The sequence below is a fragment of the Thunnus albacares genome, chromosome 2 (assembly GCF_914725855.1).
Source record: "Thunnus albacares chromosome 2, fThuAlb1.1, whole genome shotgun sequence".
Taxonomy (NCBI): domain Eukaryota; kingdom Metazoa; phylum Chordata; class Actinopteri; order Scombriformes; family Scombridae; genus Thunnus; species Thunnus albacares.
The window spans coordinates 22,903,568-22,924,874 of record NC_058107.1 but is presented as its reverse complement, the minus strand read 5'-3'; the positions used below and the strand labels follow the sequence as shown (position 1 = coordinate 22,924,874).

Sequence of the window (21,307 nt, the reverse complement as noted above, 5' to 3'; positions counted from 1 at the left end):
GAAAGAAACATGGTGTACATGATTTTGATGATCCTGACTGTATGTTTAGCTCCTCAATCATTACGTACTCTAATGACAAAATTATTGTTTTGATTTCCATTAAATTGGCAGCAAATCTTACAGGTTTTGGCGGCTCCGCAACCATTCCTCTGAGGCGCATCCGGACACATTTAGGGTTTAAATGAAAGATTTATAACATGGTTTCCTCTAAAATTACTGAACACACTCAGGCTCCTCAGAGGTAAAGCATTTCCTTTTTGGACACAAAATAAATTGCTCACTATTCAGTAATACAATCTAACAGGTGGATGAAATTTACTGGGCACAATCATGTTCCCAAGGGGATATATATATTATTATCATTATTATATTATTTTCTTCCCTTATTTGACAGTGGACAGTATAGAGGTAGACAAACAAGCGGTGAAATGGAGGCATGACATGCAACAAAGGTCCCCAAATTTGATACCAAACCAAATCTATGATCTTAATGTGCAAATGTGCAAAATGGAAAACATACACAGACGAAGCAACAGAGACCAAAACAATTGCAAGAGTAAGTATGTGTGTTTATTTACCTTAAATACAGTACGCACTGCCAAGCTAGAATCAACATTACTGTCCTCAAATTTAAAGTTGAAGTACTATGATACATCACATATTAATATTTGCATATCCAATTCCTCTAACCGTCTCACTAATGTCACTGTAAACATTTTTTTTTCAGCTTGAGCACTTGCACAATATAAGTCACATATTTATAGACATTTACATATGTATCTACACTCAATATTTCTACATAGCATAGAAAAAATAAATTCCATTACATTTATTGGTACATTATTTATCAATACATTATGTATATTAGTTGATGATAGAGCAAGGGCTCATGATTGACTGACTGCATGAGACATTTTGGCTGCATGTCAGATCACTTTCCTTTCAAATCCCTGGCCATCCAAACACTGCAGCTCTTTAAAAGGTGCTATATGTAAGAATTGGCCACCTGTCAAATTCATTCTCCAAACTGACTGGGGACAGCATGTCTCCAGAATTGGGCTGTCTGTTAAGTTATGCTATGTTAGCGCTGAATCAATAGTGCATTAACTAAGTAACTAAAGGCCTTTCTCAATAACAAGTACACCAAATTCGGGCTTGCATACTTGCTGGTTCAGACTTGGCAAGTTCGACTCAGGAGTACAAACTTCCAAGGACAGTAGGACGCAGTACGATCATTTTTCAATTGGAACAACAGCGTACTTGCTGACAGCAGCAGCTCAGCTTCAACACAACTACCTGACTGTACTGTGACAAACTAATCTGAATTCAAAGCTCCATTTACACTTCTTTCTCACAAAAAATAACCTCATTGACAGAGAGATGCAGTAAATGATGTTATGAAATCCAAACTGTTATGTAGTTTAATAAATTAAAACATGTAAAATAGACTGATCTGTTCATTTTAATACCTTTAATTTTACTGAAATGTGGTGTATGTCTGTACATATAGAGCCCCAGAAACAGCGCTGTTGTTCTGTCCAGTAAAAACATGAAGCTTCATTTTACATTCAGACAAACTAATGTTGCAGCTATGATTGTTAGATTTCATCTGTGAAACCGACATTTATCATCCAAAAGGAATTATATCATATATCAAAATGCTAAGGAGACATTAGAGCCAGTGGTAAATTACCAAAGAGCTGCACAGATCAGTTCATCTGACCATGTTCTCCCCAGGATGACGACAGACGTTGACCTGCTGATCATGTCAGGAGTTGGGCTGCTAGCGGCCGAGATGACCAGCCGGTCTCACCCAGCCAGTGGCTCCTCACATCTCCGAAAATGTTGCAGCAAATTTCCAGACACATTATTTGGATAAACTGACCATATGTTGGTAATCTAAATGGTCACTTTCTCGCCTTAAAAAATATTAAAACTGGAATAAAGTGACATATTAGTAGTTCTAAAGTGAAAATTACAACAGCTTTTCGCCTGGCTCAAAATCTACGCCATCGCTGCCGGTTGGTGTGAAATGCACTCTGGGATACTTGGCTGTTCCAAGCCCACACAAGTCAGCTCCTGATGTATCCTCGATAAAAACAGGCAGAGCAAGTACACATCCGGGCATTTGGATTGTACTTGGCTGGATGTGGACTTTGAAGTGGAACAGTACTTGGGCTGCGACTGATGATGTTTTACAAGTATAGACAAGAACGCAGATTGAGAAAGGCCTTGAGACTTTGACTAAGTATGATAGCAATATCAATTCAGTGCTAACATTGGCTAACATTTGCTTGAATTAAACTAACCTTGAAGAAGAAGTAGCCTTCTTCTTCCTCTCATGCTGGACTGAGGGCAGACTGGATGCTACAGTGACTCACTATCAAAGTGAGGTACAAAAAGTGGTACTACGAGACAGGATGGGCTAAACTAAAATTCTTACATATGGTTCCTTATAAGTGCAAAGCCGTGGTCCCCTCTTTTTATGCTGTTGGACTGAGAGTATCAACTGCAGTGGGATATGGCAAAAAAGAGTTGCAATAAACCGCTGTATAGATGCAGCTTTCATGTGCAGTAGTCTTTATCTTTCCTTTTTAAAAGTCGAGTAAGCATTTCTGGGTTCTGTCTCAATGAATTCTTCCCTCCTTCTGGAAATGCATTATCGATCAGAATTAAAGCCAGAGTCAGGGAAACAACTTCTACAGTACCAGTAAGTCTGTCTGATTAGATAAGTGAACTGTACAACGATGGGAGCAGGAAAAAGGTTTACAGTGTAAGGTGTACCATTTCCTGAATGTTTCTAAGGATTTAGGATACACCTTTCCTCCATCCCTTCCAGACAACACTCATCTTCAGTGCATGTTTTGATGGAAACAGTTAGAACTTTGCTAAAAACCAATTTAAGCACAGTGAAAGGAAGAAGAGAGCATTCAGAGAGCAGTGACCCAGAAAAATGCTACATGAGGCACATTTCAGAGAGTCAAGTTTGAGTGAGCGGTCTTGCCATGTGACTCGGCCTATGTACAATAAGGACAGAAACTCAGCCTCAGGAGCTCCAATAAGGAGAAAACGTTCAGGCTTCAGAAGATGCGTGGGAGACAAGATCATTCAATTTCAATCGATCTGGCTCCACAGCGGTGCAGCAGCAGTGGCTGTTTGTCTCCAGTGCATTTTAAAGTCAGGAACCCACTCAAAATGACTTAAGATTGAGGACAATTCATGACTAAATTACAAAAAGACTGATATTCATCATATTATACTGAATACTCTGATGATTAAAAAGCAATTTTTGTTTGAATTATCACATTATTTGTGTTCTGAGGCTCAATTCAGCAGCTGCAACAAAAGTCATAGTTTAACTTAACCGAAAGGTGAAATTATTAAAAATAAATTGAGGTGAGAAAATAAGAAAAGTGTGAGTCTCCATCAAAAGATATTATGCTAACAAATATTAAAAAAACAAACAAACAAACCAAAAACAGCAAAAGAGAAGTCTGCAAGATCAGCAACTGTAGCAAAGCTCACAATCTTACACAAAACAGTAACATAAAATAATACAATATAGGATGTAGTTAGCTAAAATGCTATTGTTCTTGCACCAAAACAGGGCTTTATAACACTGGGAGTTTGGCAGAGAGGAGATTCCAGCCTCTGACAGTTTACTTTTAATAATAGATGGATAAAATGATTTATTTATTCACCTCTCCTCCCATCTTCTCTCCTTTCCTCTGTCTGCGTGGTCTGGTTTCTAATTCTGCAAAAGAGGGCAACTTGGCGGGAAGGCAGACGAGGCTTCGCCAGCGAGACGACATTTTTTTTTTTTTTTTTTTTTTTTTTTTACAGCCAGTCAAAACACAGCAGATTCCTGCAGGTAACATGTTGCAGATAGGCCAATGTATTCACTGCTCGTGTCCTGCTGTGACATTGTCTCCTCCTCACTCGTCATCCCAGGGAGCAGGTGTTTGCTGTGACAGCGGTCTTTAAAATGAAAGGGTGTGGCTTCAGCAGGGAGCTTGAGGAGTCAGTGAAGCTGGAAATGTTGCTCACTGGGAATCGCAGCATTGATGTGATGAGGAAGCAAGAAAACCTGGTTGAGCTCAACTCAGAATTTCAGTGCTCATGTGTCACCACATTTGGGATCGTATTAGGATTCAAAACTATAGATCATCCATCTGTAGCTCAGCTTAAGAGCAAGAAGGCTGGTCTCTTGTATGAGCTGAGCCTTGAAATATCAAGTGGCTTGAACTGTCTGTGAGCCTCTGTGCAGACAGTGAGTAGTGCACCAGGGATAAATGGTAGAATTACAAGGCTTAGTCAAAGAAATCTTAAGGAAAGTAAACATTTCAGAACTCAAATATTTGACCAGCATGTCAGACAACGGTTGTTTCTGTAACTTGACTCTGGTGGCACACTCTGCTCATTGTTCTTTGTTTTTTTTTACCTGCCTTTCTACCTTTCTGTTCTGAAAATAACAGATTCCTGGTGTTAAGAACAATACATCTCCTCGGAGTTATGATGCCACTGTCTCATCTTCCTCCTATTGATTCCAAGCTGGTTAGTGCCTTGCAGGGAATATGGAAGCTGGTGGAGTTCAGGAGTCATGGGGATGTCAGAAAAGGATCTGCTGCTAAAATGGACAGTTACTGCCTTGCAGGGAACAAAGATTTTCCTTTTCTTACCAAATTCCCTCATGAGGCTCCATCTTTTTTTTCTGTTAGCCTCAGGAAAAATCTGAACAATAAATTAGGTTTTATGTGATCTATGAAGATAAGGCCTGTAGCGAAGCTCATTTTTTAATCTTTTTTCAACGAGTTTTTGAATTATCTTCCAACAGTCATAGATTTTACCCTTAAGGTGGTTGTTGGCTCTTAGCTGCCTCTCTGTTTATTGTGCCACAGCACTTGCATTACCATTTAAATCTCCTCTTGATCACTAAACAAAGCCAGCAGTGGTGAAACCAGAGAGAGCTGAAGGGCGAGGCTCAGGAGAGTAAACCTGCCAGGCTGGTATCACCTTTGGGACCGGAGTGCTTGAGGCTTTGAAGACGTTCAAGAGCAATGTGAGGACGGAGATGTCATGAGGGCAGAGAGGCAAATAAATACTGTATATACTGTTGGGAGGATACTGCATTGAGGTTGTTTTTGTCTGAAAATGAAGAAAAATGTTCATCTAAAGGAGTATTTATCTTAACAGTTTCCAAATATCCGCCAAAAATTACCACTGTGCCCATATTGGTTTGTGAATAAAAGTGAAAAATCAATCTGCTTATTTATTTGTTATATTTTCTTTAAATACAGGGACATTATTTAGCACAAAACAAAATTAGACAAGCTGACTTAAAAAACCTTCAGCTGCTGAAGGTGCCAGTTACCCCAGAACCTTTTAAACACATAATTTAGATGTTCCATAAACCTGCTCTGGGGTTCCCTGTCAAATTGTGAATAAAGTTGTCTTCGGGGATGTTTCTAATGTTCATGGGAAGCAAGCCTGTAGTGTTCATCTTTGACTAAGAAGTTTTACAGCAGATGTGTCGACTGTGATGATGAGGCTAAAGGTTTGTCTACACAGGAAGCATTTCAGCTGCGTTTTTCAGTCGTTCGTCTGATGGAACAGATACGCTTCGGTTTTAAATCAATACTATAATAGCATAGCAGCTCCTGTTACACTAGCGCTATATTCTTGTAACTCAAAGCGTATTTTTACATTTCAGTCCATTTTCTTCCGTATTACAAACACAGCGATTGTATGATGTGCCTGAACGCATCCCGTGTAGTCACCGACAGTGGACTCAAACTGCTGCTCTTTTCAAGTGCTGCTTTTGCTACACAGCCTATGTAGACACTGCTTCCAAAATTTCATTTTTTAAAAAAAAGGTAGCGAAATTCAGGCATCTGAAATGTCTTCAAGTCACTAGTGACTCAAATTTAACATTCTGGCACATAATTTTATTCCCACAAACCACAATGCACATTTGTATTTACTTTTGTCTACTAATAAAAAGGCAGCAAAAAAAGTGTGGTTTATATTGCTTAACAAAAAAGTCGCTTTAGATGGACTTAAAATGAGCTCCCCGAAGTTACCACTGTGTAACTGGAGTCTTACAAAAACTTTCCTGATTCCTGAAATGAGGAGGCCTCTCAGATGAGTGACCTAACGTCTTCCAGAAACACAAGTCCAGTTGCCTCTGACTGACTTCTATTAGATGTTCCTGATTACCGAACCTGTTCAGAGGCAGAGCTGTGGATCATCCTTCTGTCAATGCTGTCTGGTACAGCTGCCAGTGTTGTCCCTCCATGTCTGCTGCAGCTGCTGGAGGTGCTGAAAGGCTCTCTGGGTGATGTTAAGAGCTGGGTGGACCTTCCTCAGGCTGGGCTCTCCGATCAGAGACAGACCACACAGCCCTAAGTAGGCATGGAGAGGGTCTGGCAGACAGGAAATAGAATGAGAAAGGGTGAGAGAGGAAGGATAGAGGTGGAAGAGTGAAGAAAGGAGGGGAAAAGGGAAAACTAGGTCAGAGATGGTGAAAATGTATCAGCACAGAAGCACCTGCATATGACAGCGTGAGTCTGTAGACTTCAGAGTGATTAGAGCTACGGCAATGATGGTTGTTGTCACCTCACTCTCCATTACTGAATCAATAAAACAACAATCCCATTTCCCATTATGCAAAAGCTTTCTTTTTCTTGTACTGCTCCTTTAAGTAAATATAAATTATTTATAAAGGGTGGCCCCCTGGCCCCTCTGGGATCAGGGTAAAAGCTCCACAGGCCAGTAAATGGAACAGTAATTGAATTATAATGAAATGACAGATCATTGGACATGGACATCGGAATCAATCAAAGCACCATTAGCTGTATCAATCAGGATTCTTAGTGACTGACACAAGGTTATACAAATGAGATGTCTGCATTAGTCCAAGCAGGGCTGCAACTATCATTTAGGCCATAAAACATCACAACATTGTGGAAAAACTAATGTCATTATTTCCCAGAGCCCAACATGACATCTTTAATTGTCCAAAATCAAAAAGATATTTAATTTACAACTATACAACAAACAGAAAAGCATCAAATCCTCACATTTGGGAACCTTCAATGAGAGACGGTTTTTGCTTGATAAAAGAAATGACTAAAACGACTGAATGATTAATGAATATTGTTTGCAGTTTGATTTTCTTATGGATTAACTGACTATTTGTTTCACCTTTAGCCCACATTTTGAGGTGAGACTTTTTATATGAATTGCAGTTTATAGTATTAAGATCAATTTGGTAACTCAATCAGTCTGGTTCGAAATTTTGGCCTTTGCTCCATATAATCCCAACTATTCCTACTCTGAACACTAAGATGACCTGAATGCCTGAAAGAGCAACAGTGAACCTGGTTGTGTCAAATGTTCAAAGTGCATTTGGCTATATGTGGACCACCTTCTTTTGTTCCTTTTGTCTTGTTATTGTCACCTTCCTATCTTCCCAGACCAGTTCCTGTATGGCTTAAGCTCTGCATGACTGCCCTATTCAAGTATACACAACCCTAATGCTAGAATCCTTTCATTTCCTAAAACTCTCTTTTGTTTGGTAATATTTACGAGGCGTTGTCAATACAGCGCCTGTTTTGCCTCTTTGTTTCTTCCAGCCTATCTTCCCTGCCTTCTTTCTGTAACATGAGGAGCTCGATCTCCTGTGTCCTCGGGCTACCTGTGAACAATCGACTCATCAATTACACATTACAAGGGCAAGCAAGAACACACACACACACACACACACACACACACACACACACACACACACACACACACACACACACACACACACACACACACACACACACACACACACAAACATGTACATCATTGAAGGTTAGGGTTACAAGAGTTTTTCCATTGATCTCAAGTACAACTGCCAACTGCAACTCCACCCTGACCTCTTCACACCTGTGGAGGGCAGGGTAGGAACTGGCCAACCAAAAGAGAGAAAGACACAAAGAAGACTTTGAAACTGCTCTTTCTGTCCTTGAGGCGAGCTACTGAAAATAAACAGCAACAATAAGAAAGAACAGCAACCTCTACAAATTCACCCAGTCCATGTGTGTATTGTTACACTTAGTTTCCACCATATTGGCAATCAACATGACATTTAACCCTCCTGTGTTCTACAGTAGTGTTAAGTGCATAGGATTTGCATCACTTTTACCTAGACACAAATCACACTGCAGATACACAAAACAACACTGACACAAGATACATAGAAACTAAGGCAGCATTCTGTTATTTGCTTTTCTCTAGCATCTTTTTATTTGCAGTTTATCTGGTGACTGCAAATGTCTACTGAAAGATGTTCCTGTAAAAGCCAAAGCTTTGAGTGTCAAAGTGTTTACCTGGATGGCTGTCTGGCCACTTAGCGAAGCCTCCCACCAACCGATCCTGTGTGGACAAGATGAAGCTCCTGTTCCTGTCAAAGTTTGTATATTGGAACACATCTAAGAGCTAGGACAGCAGAGATGATGTAGTAAGAGTAGTGGAGGAGAGGAAGGGAACAATAGAGACATTATTCAATACCAATTAGAAATGTTGATTATTGTCAACTGGCTATTTAAGTAGTTTAAAATACATTTGCAAAGCCAAAGAGATGCTAAGCATGTTGTGTTTAGAAAGTGAGATAATGTTGATTTCCAATATCTATGTATACAAATACTATAAGGAGAAAACAGCGAACCTCAATGTTTGCCATACCGTACTTCGCTATATACAAATATTTTGTGTGTGCACATTTGTACCTCGGACACAGTTTTGACCCAGAAATTCACAGTTTTGTTGCATTGTGTTGTTTTGTGCATTTGAATGTGTGCCTGTATCCCTCGCTTACTCGAGTATGTGTAGTGCAATAAAAAAAAAGCCCTGTATTATTTTATGCATCCTTTTACTTTCAAAGCGATCAAAGCAAATACTTAAATGCACTAAACATGTTAACGCATGCAGAGGATGATTATGCATGTGTTTTACACCAGTAAGTACCTCTAGCGTAGCTCCCACCCAAAAGGAGTAGCATGTGTCTACAGGTTTGTTGGGGCGCCCGTGGAAGCCGCTCTGCTGCCTCATGATGCACCAGCGTCGAATTCTGTCCAGCTCCCGCTGACTCAGTGCCTCCTCCAGTCGTCCCATCAGACACAGAGAGGCTATGGCACAGTACGTCCAGCCACCTGGACAACACAGACAGGTAGGCAGGTGCATCAGACACATACAGTAAACATAGACAACTTATAACAAATTCATCCAGATTAAACGAGAAAACTGATTTCCGACAATGTCATAAAATTGGAAGGCGAGCATTTCAGCATTTCACCCTGACATGTTTTAATGACAGACAACTAGATGATTACAGGGCAGAGCTGTAAAAACAGAGGGTGTGTCTGTGTGTGGGCCCTTTCCTTGCCAAATATTTGATTGCATGCTGCTATTCTCACTTTCCTCCTTGCCTTGGAAGTTATCACAACATGGAGCTACCTTATGTTTTGTTCATGAAGATGCAGCTATGTGCGTGTGTTTGTGGGGAAAATGACTGCTATGCCTGTATTGATATACTTCAATATTAAAGAACTGAGGAGTTTTAGCAGGAACAAAAGACTGCTTTGGCAGCCCTATAAACCTTTGAGTAATATAAGGATTTGTTTTACCAGAATATTAGTCTTAACACCAAGCACTCAATGTAGCCATTAGTGTCTTGGACAGTAGAGTCATACAAATATAAGTGCGCTTATTGATTGATGACAGGCTGTTATCAGTACTTTCACAAGAAGCAACTATCCATCACCCTCTACAACCCAACTGTTAACTGCTTTTATTATCACAATGCCTTTAACTCCTCCGCACACACCATCTGTCGCTGCTTATCTGTGTTTGTGCATGTTCATGTGTGATTGAGACAAGGTGGAGTGAAGTGTGTGGGCCAGGAGTGTAAATCTGCAAGCATGTCACGTCTGTCTACAATCAACTACGTCTATCTCAATATCTGCTAGAGGCATGTTAAGATCAGAGGAGATAATATAAATCTGAATCAAAGACAGCTCTGGGAAATCCAAAACCATTTACCCTAATCTTAGGTTTGGAACAATCATATGACCCCAATAGCCCACCCTAATACTTAGTTATAATCCTTAAGATTTTCATGAAATCAAATCACATTTTTGATACTATTGGCTGGTTGCTGTATCGCCAGCAATAGCCATTCAAAGTATTTACATTCTGTAATTACCTCTCTATATAGTAGTTCTCATTGCTAGTGGCGGAGTCCGCCATTCCAGCTTGGGATTCAAAATGCCTACCTACGCACAAGACATTCACAAGGAACAATGCATGGATGTAATCCAGTGTCACTGTTTCTAATTTTATCTCTCATCAGCCTCACTGTTTATTGTTCACTCTCCTACAGCTGTATCAGAACTGTGTTAAGTTACCGCTAATGCAAACTGAATGTTTTGTGCTGCCGCTGCTTCACATTGAAAGCATTCAACTGGCGAAACCCTGGGGAGCAATCACAGGACATGCAATGTATGCAATGCAATGAATTTGTCACTGAGGTTAGTGCTGGCTGCAGTCGTTCATGTCTTGATCTGTAGACACATTTTTGCTGATCATTTTCAGTTCTTTTTGTCAGCGGGTTATTTATGTTGCAGGGAGAAATTGACTCCTTGAAACAAAAGACTGACATCTATATTGAAACAATGCAAGTTCATTTGGCTACACTGGAAACAGTTGTAGCAGTTGCTCTTCTGTTGTATTCCTGTCAAAGCAGCTGCTCGACAAGCGTTTGCTGGACCAAGAATTCTGGGACCATGCCCCTCCTTTCATTGATACAACATAGTCTCATCTAAACGTGACCGTTTTCACCCATGAGCAGCAGTGTTAATTCATGGACATCTACAATTGGGAATTTTTCAAGTGATGAAAAAAGAACCGTGCTGTCTAATGAAAAACAACAATAGTACATAGCCTAAAGCAGAAGAAAATACTGGCATCAAAGAAGTAGTAAATTAAAAGGCGACTTAATACGTAAAACAAATACATTTAATTTCTAATCCTGGCACATTGTTTCTGTAATACTATGTTCCATGTATTGGACTATACAGTGGCTCAAAAACAAATATTTGCACACAACGCAATGTGAGAGTCTGCGCACATTTAAAGCGCAGTGTGGGAGGTCTTGATGCTGAACAAACATACACTCCACGGGTGGATGGTAATGAGCATCTACTGTATGTCTACTGATGTGTACTCAGCCCTCAGACAGAGAGTTGGCTGGGGTGCACAAGTGAGCAGAGTCTCAATGAAGCCTGTAATCATAGAAGTTGAATTTATCACAAGTAAACAAAGCACTTAGATGCACCAGGATATGCCCATTTATAGCAGTTTTATTTTTATAGATGTAATCCATATATTCACTGTCTGTCACACAGTTGTCACAGGAAACGCTACCTTTACTGTGTCAAAAAGGCGACTACGGATATGTTCCAAGCTGTGCTTTGAACTGTAATGTGTGTGTGTGAGTAGGATGAGGGCTTTTGTGCCAGAATAATAAGGTTTAATTTGAGCAGGGGAGGGATTAATGAGGACAATGTATCTACAGAAATGGATTTTAATAGCTAATCCTTTAAACCAGTTACTCCCATCAGCCACTTTCATGCCCTCCACTACAACATTGCCAACACGCCCACAAATGTTTGGATCCGATATGAACCCTTTCACTTAAAAATCAAAGTGATATTCACATGTCAGACTTCTGACGGCTGTAGGCTGCCAAATGTGTACATTTCTATTCCTCTAGTGTGCGGAAAACTTTCAAACTCACATTTCTGATGTCTGTAACTATGAGAAATAATATAAACCATTAGAAGATGACTGTACTCACCATGCGACTCCCGCCCAGCTCCCTGGCCAAAACCATTATCATATGACTGTGTAGAGAACAGAGAAACAGCCATTCAATTACCGGCAATACAACATCTAGCAAGAAAGGCTATTGTTCCAGGGGAAAATGATTAGTGCTAGAGAAGATTGAACTGCACTCATTTGTTGCATGTACGTATTTATTCATACGGAACCTTTTTTCAAAATGAAAAAAACATTTGTGAGCCATAATTTAAAATTGAATGTAGAGATGTCACTGCTGTTGAAGAACTGCTCAAGTGTGATGTATCACTCTTGAAATCAATCTTGAGGTTTCCCATTTTTTTTCTACTGGTCAAGTCACTGCAGGATGCATCAACTGCAGTGGAGGCTGGTCCATAGAGGCAGAGGAGGTTGATCCTCCTCTATTTTTTGAGAGGCAAGAGGGAGATCAAAATATAAAAAGAATATTTGGTTGAAATAAACCATTACCAAATCTCAGTATTTATAAAGTATTTTTTCTCTCTTCTTTGGAAAAAATCCATTACTGATATTCTATTTAAAATGCTTCAACAGCGACACCTGTGGGTGGGAGGAGAAAGAGCAGTGTGTGGAGTGGTGGGGGAAGTGGTGGTGGGGGGGCACAATTGGTGGAGGTGGAGTGGGGGACAGAGGAGGACGGGTGCCTGCTGACCTCCGCAGGGCGGGATCTCTTACATTGGACTCAATGTATTTCATTTTTTGTCATGCTAATCTGTGATTGGCCATGACACGTAAAATGACGCTCCAAGGGAGGATGTCCTCCCTTACCAATCAACAACCAGAATGCAATTGACATTGAGTTGGTCCAATGATAGTTTCCAGATTTCATCTTCAATTCTCTCCACTGTAAGGCAGAGTAGCAGCAGTAGATAGCTCCTTGTGTTAGCCAACGCCACAGTTAGCTTGTTGTAACAGCCTGAAGGACTATTTATACATCCATGGAAGGACTGTTAAGGACTGTTGTTAAGCTAGCTAGCTGTCTGTGCAGTGCAGCAGCAGCAGGATGCTGCCGGTGAGGCTGGAGAGAGAAGCAACTGGAGAAACAACCAGGAGACTTAGCTTGTTTGTCATTGTTGCTAATGATATCAGACTGGTTAACCAGCAGCCACAAAGTTCTGTTAACTAACAAACAGGATGACCAACAGCTACAGATGGACGTTATGACATGAATACTTCATCTCCATGAAAGAAAGAAGAAGACATCAGATAACATGAGTCAGATACAGCTTCTCTCTCTCTGTCTCTTTGGTCGCTAATTTAATCTCTGATGGTTTAATGTCTCTGTGTGGCTTTTGTGTGAATTTATCTCCTTAACAAGAATGCAGCAGAGATCATATAATGTGTTGTGGGTAACGTTAGTTTGCTTGTTGAAGTTACAGTGAACTGTCTGGATTCACTCATTCATTCGCTTTTAATTGAGTGGTTGTTCAGTCACCTGTTGATGTTGTATGATTAGTGAATGAGTGCAGGAGGTCTGGCTGCTTGCTTCTGACAGTTTCTTTAGTTCATTTTAGGCTGAGCCGTATATTGAGTAATAAGCTTAAAGTAGCTAGAATAACAAGTGTTAACTAGTGGTGTAAGGGATTGTAGTTGATCCGTGATCCGTACGGATTTCTGCATACTAAGAAAATACATAGGAAACACGTGTAAATTATGTGATATGTTGTCTGTTTTTGATGAGAACATAAATTTGTTGTCACAATAGAACAGTACTATAAATTTGACTTTGACTTTGTTGGTAAAATGACACATTTGATCCACTCCATGGCTTAAATGAGCTCTTCTTTCTTTAGAGACATTATGGATATGCTAATATTCTTTGAAGAAGCAGCCTTTTCACCACTCAGGGGTTTTTGTTTTTGAAAGCAAATTGTTTTATTGCCATACAAAATTGCCCCCCACCCCTCGGGTTTCATCAGGTGGGGAACAATGATATAGTTTGATGCGGTTTGTTGTAAGATTCCATGTTGGTTTTCCTCCTGTCCTCCCCAATTTTTTGAGTCACCAGCCGCCACTGATTTACTGTAATATATTTATGTAATGCATCAATGTATTTTATTTTGCCTTCCTTCTTGCATTCATTTGTGATGCAATGGAGTGTCAGTAGTCAGAAATTACAAAATATTTGTCATGACGATATAACAACATACACTAAGAAACAGAAGTCTAACTTTGTTTTGTTTTGCAGTTTACATTGTTGTTACATTGTCATTTTGTTAACCAGTAGCTACAGTACACTATTATTTGAATTTGTTTAGGAATTGTTACAAAAATAGTCAAAGGTCCCAGATAGGTTTTTCTTATTTTTCAGTCTGAAAGAGCTTTTTAATGGAACAAAGCAGCTAAAAATAACTGACAGTAATGAATAAGTACACTCTATTACCTCGTTTTGGGACTACAAATGGGGACTTGGTATTTCTGTTCACAAAAAATGGAACAGGTTTTCATAAACCTGGATAAGTTACACACTTGCTTTAAAAAGACCTTATTTATCCTAAAACTGTGCCAAATTTTGAAGCTATTTTATGAAAGACACTTCCTATTATAAACAGCGGTTCCTTAAAAAATGCAAAAGATCTACAACAGATGGCTGTCACTTGGGAAAAACTAATAGGGTTGACTCCTTGTCTGTCAGTGTGTCAGTGTGTAACAATAAGGTTGGTAAATGGATACCTGGCGCCAGGTGAAACTTCAGGGTGGCTGGTCAACTTCTCTACTGTTCAAGGCCCTTTTACACAAAACCAACCATCATCTGGTGTTTTCTCTTATATTCACCATCAGCTAACTCGCACTGCCAAAGACATTTTAGAATCCAACCACCAGTATGTGGCCAGTGACTAAATATACTTCTCAGTCATGATTTACAGTTATCTGTTAACTAATTAACATGCCTCTCTTTTTCTCTCTCTCTTTTAGTGTTTGTGTGTGTGTGTGCGGGTGTGAGAATGCTGCATACACACCCGTGCGCACAATACAGACACTATGTAATGAAACACTCTTGTGTTAAATGTTAAACTTGAAATAAGCTGGAGGTTTAGAGGCGAATGGGATCTTCTCTCTTTTCCTGGGACTTGAGTTGTAAATGACACAGAGATGACTACCATGAAGACAACGCCACTTTGATGTGTCTGACTCACATTTGATAGAAAAACAAACAGCGAGGCTAAAATAAGGGTTGAGTCAGACATCAGTAAACAATGTAACAAAAATATCACTCAAGTGCCACATCATAAACTTGAAACTAGATTTTTCCTGCTGGCAGGGTGGAAAAAACCTCTGCTACAGCTTTAGACCATGATGCACCGCTCAACCCCCTCCATTTATTATAAATGAAGTATTTCTAGGCAGAGTGCCACCTTCTGAAGGTGGGTGGCCTCATTCAAGTGCAGACGCAGACACAGAAGTTGTACAATTGGAGGCCGTCCCGCTGGCTTGGAATACAGCTCTCACTGTTTTATTGATTAGAGGTAAAACAAACACTTTGCCTCAGTCTAGGTTTTTAATATCTACTCACCAAACTTCCTCTGATGTACTCAATGGCCTTCTGGATGTCCATGCCTGACCAGTCATCCAGCATGTAACAGATACTGGCTGCACAGTAGATAAACCGTATGTCATTTTCACTTCCCTCTGGCACTGCGTAGAAACTGGAAGCAGGAAGATGCACAAACATAGAAAGCTATAAAGACAGGAAACTTACGCAAACCGTTGGAAACTAGCTGAATAAGTATATTTAGAATTTGTAACATTTGAGACATATCATGTTAACTGCTATGAAAATGACAGCTTAAATGTTCAATCAGTATTAATTCTGTTTGAAGATGGTGTTACCTGCCAAACGTGATTTACACAATGGATGTGTGTGTGTGTGTGTGTGTGTGTGTGTGTGTGCAAGTACTGCTGCAAGAACAAACGTGAGTTAGTGTCAGTCCACATTAAGACCGCTGGTCTTCACATGACCTCAGGTGTATTTGAGTCAGAATGAAAGTGCCAGTGTAAATCAGAGTGTAAGTGAAAATTTGTGTATGTGTGTGTGTGTGAGAGAGAGAGTGCACTGACCTGCCGTCCTCTAGTTGCAGTGCTCTGAGACCAGCCAGGCAGGCCTGTTTGTTAACGCGGCTCAGGTCGTCTCCCAGTATTAGCAGTGAGCACAGCCCTGTGTAGGTCATGGCTACATGGCCACTGTCGTATGGATGGAGCACCCCTGGACCCTGAACAAAATATCAAAACAAGATATTATTGATACAACTGCAGTGGAAAGGCAAAAACAAGAACATTACTATAGATGTAAAAAAAAAAAGCATTTAAAATCTGATAACAGGGCCAAACAGATTAAGTATTTAGCTATTTGCAAACAGCTAAATAGACCTCTTGGGGAAATTATTCGGGTTTTCTTTGCCATTATACACAACTATGTCTCCATGGGGAGCAGTAATGAGAGTCAATCAGTAATGCAAAATGGGACAAATATATCTATTACACTGACTGGTAATATTAAAGCTGCTAGAAAGATGCTTATAACTAGAAATGGCCTAGCCCCCCTGATGTGAAGGAGCGGGCTGGTACAGTAATTTAAACAGCATCATATAAAAATATTTTTAAGGATTGATTCAGATGGTAAAAGAGGGAAGATGGGATCAAAGCAACAAGTACACATTGACCCAAAATATGTCATTAAACTGCTGTGGATGTGGATTTTATATAAAGGTACAGGTTTGTAGATAGGTCTGGAAACAGTGCAGAATATGGAGAGGAAGTACCTTGGTGCTGTAAGGAATACCAATATGTGACGATCCTCGAAACCCACAGCGACTTAGGTTGGATTCTGGAAAAGATCAACAGTGGAGGGCATTGTGTACATTGTAAAAATTAAGACAACTGGGACAAGAAACCACTATTTTGTTTCACTGTCTCACAAACAAGGTCTCATTCTGTTTACACTGACCTTCAGTGAGGTGCAGCAAAAATGCACAATGAGGTGACCTACTAGTGATAAATACAGTGTGCTGTTGCCATCTAGTGGCCATAAGAGGAACATTATATATGACAGGACCCAATAAACAACATGTCATATTGCAAAGAGTGCACAAAATGTAACGATTTCAGCATATGACAATTTAAGCATTCTCAGATCAACATTTTGGCATGGGTCACATAACATATGTCAAGATTTCTGACTATGAAATGCTCAGAAAAAATCAATCATGTTGCTCTACATCAAATGTTAAGCTCTCTTATTCTTGAGTTTGTACTTTGCAAATCTGCATTCGGTCAAAATAGAAAAGTCTATAGTATTAATGTATTTTCAGTATACTGATGGAAACAAAACTGCCTGCTTTTCAATTCTTATTTCAAAAACGTACCTACCAAAAAACCCTACCTAGCTGTATTTTCACATCTAATGACAAGAAACTTGCCAGACACCAAACATATGGCAGCAGCAAAAATGAGTCCAATCAAGCACGTCTATCTCGACATGATTTCTGTTGATGTGTTGAATAATTAACTAACTGGGCATCTAAACAGATGGCACAGAGTGGCTTGTTAAGAGACAGAAAAAAAACAAGTCATTAAATATTTAGAGTCAAACTTTCCTTAATGAACAGAGGTACAGTTGGAGCAGATAAGGTGAGGAGGACACCTGGAGGCCAATAGCTGTTTTAGAATTCAGCAAGTGTGAAAATATTTCAGACTTTGAAGTTTGACTATTCTAAAGTTGTGAACTTGACTAGACTTTTCTGAAACAAAGGCTCGAAGAAAATCTGGCCGTAACCTAAACTTGTCCTGAGCCAACAGCGCCCCAGCTGCCCTCGCTCACTCCCACCCTGATGAAACCATCGACACTTTAACAAATACATTCCATCACATTATTAGAGTCATCTGCCTGACCTGAAATAAGTATCTTCTGTCCTTTCCACAAGAAGCACCCGAACATTATGACCATTTACACACAACCAACACCACTAAAGTTCTCTATTGATGATAATTACAGATGATGTGTGTCCTCTCGGAGCCTGCCCATAATGACAATACAGTCATATACAGTCTCACATATATAGTGAGTCCATATATAGAGATATATTCCCCTTTTGAAGCTAATCTCTGTTCTACTAGAAAAGTATATTCTCTAGAGCTGACACAATCAATCAATTAATTGATTGACTGAAAATGAATTGGCAACTATAACTATGCTAATCAATTAATTGTCATTTTTCAAGCAAAAATACCAAATATGTCCCAGTTTTTTGTTTGTCTCAGTCTTATGTGAATTGTAAATTTAGTGATTTGTTTTCTTTTTTTACTGTTGCTCAGACTAAACAAGATGTTTGAAGACATCATCCTAAACTTTAGGATATTGTAACAAGCATTTTTCACTATTTTCTGACATATTATAATTCAAGCAATTTATTGACTAATTGAAAAAATAATCTGCAAATGAATTAATAATGAAAATAATTGTTAGTCATAGCCCTAATATTTTATAGAGGGCTTTTATTTCAAGGGCTCACAATGGCTTTTCTGACCACAGTCTAATATAAATGGATCTCTATTATACTGGCAAGAAAAATTAAAACATCCTGCCATTTCTGTAAAAATAGACCCCTAATTACTTTTTAAGCACTCAACAACTACAGCTCCCCCGAGGCTTTGATGGTGTTACTGTCTGACTCACAAGAATGTTGTTGTTGAAGCTGACAGGCTTTCATCCCATTTGCTTTCTTATTTATTTGAATTTATGTACCAGATTAAATTTATAATGCTGAAGATCAGGGAAAATGGGTTGATCTTTATTTACACAGACTATGTTTACTAAATTTGTTAAAATAATCGAATAAAATTCCAGAAGTATATCTGTTGTAACAGCTGTGTGTCAGAGGTGATTATGCTTCATTCAACCTATTCACAATGTAGTGAGGGTGACACCTGCCTTTGATTTGCTGCTTCATGTTACGCTTCATTATGTCATGCTTATTGGTAACGATTACTTGCACAGTCGGCCTTGAAAACCGTCGTACTTTGGCCTCCTGGGAGGGTGGGTGTATTGGAAAGCTTCACAGCATGCAATGGGGCAACAACTTTGTAAACATCAGCCTCAGTTTATGCACCATTCTGCAACTACGACTAGAATCTGTTTGACATTTTGTTCTATTGTTATTTCAGATAGATACTTTATTAATTACAAAGGGAAATTGAAGTTAGTAAGTGTACTATATATATTGAATTGGCAAATCTAAATCACTCTGAATTGCTGAGTGCTGCTAAGAGAAAGCCCTTCTGGCCACAACACAATTATCAGCTAAAATTCAGCTTATTCACACGATGACATTGAAAAGACCTTTTATGGATTTTATCTACTCTTTTTGATTGCTTTTCATTCCACGCTCCCATTGAAAATCCAGAGGTAATCAGGCATTTTCCATTGTTGGCCCTAAACTGTGGAATAGTTTGCCTCTCATCATTAGATCCTATACCTTAAACTGATATTTTTAAAAACCCATCTTAAGTCTCATCACTTTTCTTCAGCCTTTTAATAGTCATCATGAAGACATGAAGGGTTACTGTTTTTATCTTATTTATTTTCTATCTCTATTCATTATTTGTTCTCTGTGCAATGGTGTTGCGTTTTTAGGATTTAATTTTTATTTATTTTATTCTGCATTTTTTTATTTTTCCCCTTGATCCTCATAACTTTGTTTGTGTTTTCATTTTGATTGTATTTCTCAGTGTCTGTAAAGCACTCTGGTCAACTTTAATTGTTTTTAAATGTGCTCTATAAATAAAATGACCTGACTTGATTTTTTTTGTGAATGGTGAGAAACAGGATGTGTGGCAGGAGACTTACGGTCCTCTGTTGGTAGAACCTGTAATGAGTAGATCCACTCAATCATGATGTTCCTATCAATTACATCCAGAGCATCCAGCACATCCAGACCAGACAGGGCAAAAAATACAATAGTCAACCTGGAAAAGGAGGCACAGAGCAATCTTATGAATTTCACTTTATAATACTGATAGACAAAAAGAAAACAGATTTCATCATGAGTGCAATGTTAGAGCTATGCAACAAATCAAAGGTAATGTAAACTGTGACAGTGAATGGTCACATTAGATACCTGGGTGATAAAACCTAGTTCAAAACAATGTTTTAAAGAATAAAGTTAGGCAACGTGGTTGGTCATCTAGTCATTATTTAGCAATTGGTTAAGTTCAGCCGATGATATTTGAGCCAACTGGCGAGATGTTTGTTTAGTTTACTAGTTAATTAAAACCCTGAGCAATTTAAGTCTACTTTACCTGAAGATCACTTTCAAGTTAATAATAAATATACTCAATGTGTACTGCACTTGTCATTCGTAATGAATCTCCAGGTGCTACAGCATTAATAACATACAACACACAACAGAAAGAAAATATGGAAAGCCTTCCTGAACAGAAAGCTTTTTAAGCCATTTTTTAAAAAGAGTTAGCCTATGTCCTATGATAATATAAACTTCTAATGTTGACTCATACGTTGAACGGGGCGTTGTGCACCGTTGGGCAGTCAGTTCCTTGTTTTACAGCCAATCTGTCATAACTTCACTAGCTCATGTTACCGAGCACACTAAGCTAAATGTCACTAGCCTCCATTCAAAACCGTTGGTAACGGCTAGCTTGGCTTGCTAAGCTAAGTAGCACTAGCCTCCATTCAAAAGCGTTGGTAACGGCTAGCTTGGCTTGCTGGTCAAGTTCTTCAATAAAACAGATAAACCTGAGTAACGTTTTTCATTTCAGTGAACTCACCTGGTTGTCTCCAGGGAGGCGTATCTCTCAGGTAACACCTGAAGCGTTCTCTGGAAGAATCGTACATGTCTATCTCTTAAAAAGTCTATCTGCTCAAATTCTTCAAACTGGCTCTCCTCTTCCGCCATCTTTGCATCCGCACCTATGAGGAATCTTTTCCGGTACGTGCATTTTTCAAAACAAAAGTTCTACAGTACGGCGCACTGTGCAGAGAGAGAAATTTGGTGCACTTAAGCAAAATCACAATTAATACACAGAATAACATGCAGGTTTTGCGTCGTGGACACTGTCATGTTTCATGATGCAACCTGTTAGGTCTCTAGCTTGAGAGCTGTGAATATCCAGTAACAGTGACTGTGACCAATCCATCACAAACCAGTAAAACACACCACTAGAGGTAAGAGAGAAGTTATGAGAGACCAGACAAAACTGTAATGATGATCTTTTATTTAACCCTTACATACTGTTCAGGGTCAAATTCGACTCATTTTTACATTTGAGAGCAGTAAAACACCCTAAACACTTATGCTCACACTTATGACGTCTTCTAATGTGAACCAGAATATACAAAAATGGAAATATTTAAATTTTTTGAAAACATTTT

At 39.2% G+C, this 21,307-nt stretch overlaps 1 protein-coding gene across 1 annotated transcript; it reads right to left on the bottom strand.

Annotated features, from left to right (window-relative positions):
- Positions 1 to 2,496: 2,496 nt before the first annotated feature.
- pggt1b (protein geranylgeranyltransferase type I, beta subunit) lies at positions 2,497 to 20,868 on the bottom strand. Its single transcript, XM_044373837.1, has 9 exons — positions 20,704 to 20,868; positions 19,766 to 19,884; positions 16,683 to 16,747; positions 15,982 to 16,133; positions 15,437 to 15,569; positions 11,903 to 11,948; positions 9,013 to 9,197; positions 8,376 to 8,484; positions 2,497 to 6,422 (listed from the first exon to the last, which is right to left on the bottom strand). Exons 1-9 carry the CDS (start codon positions 20,829 to 20,831, stop codon positions 6,256 to 6,258), a joined length of 1,104 nt encoding a protein of 367 aa, XP_044229772.1. The 5' UTR covers positions 20,832 to 20,868; the 3' UTR covers positions 2,497 to 6,255.
- Positions 20,869 to 21,307: the final 439 nt, after the last annotated feature.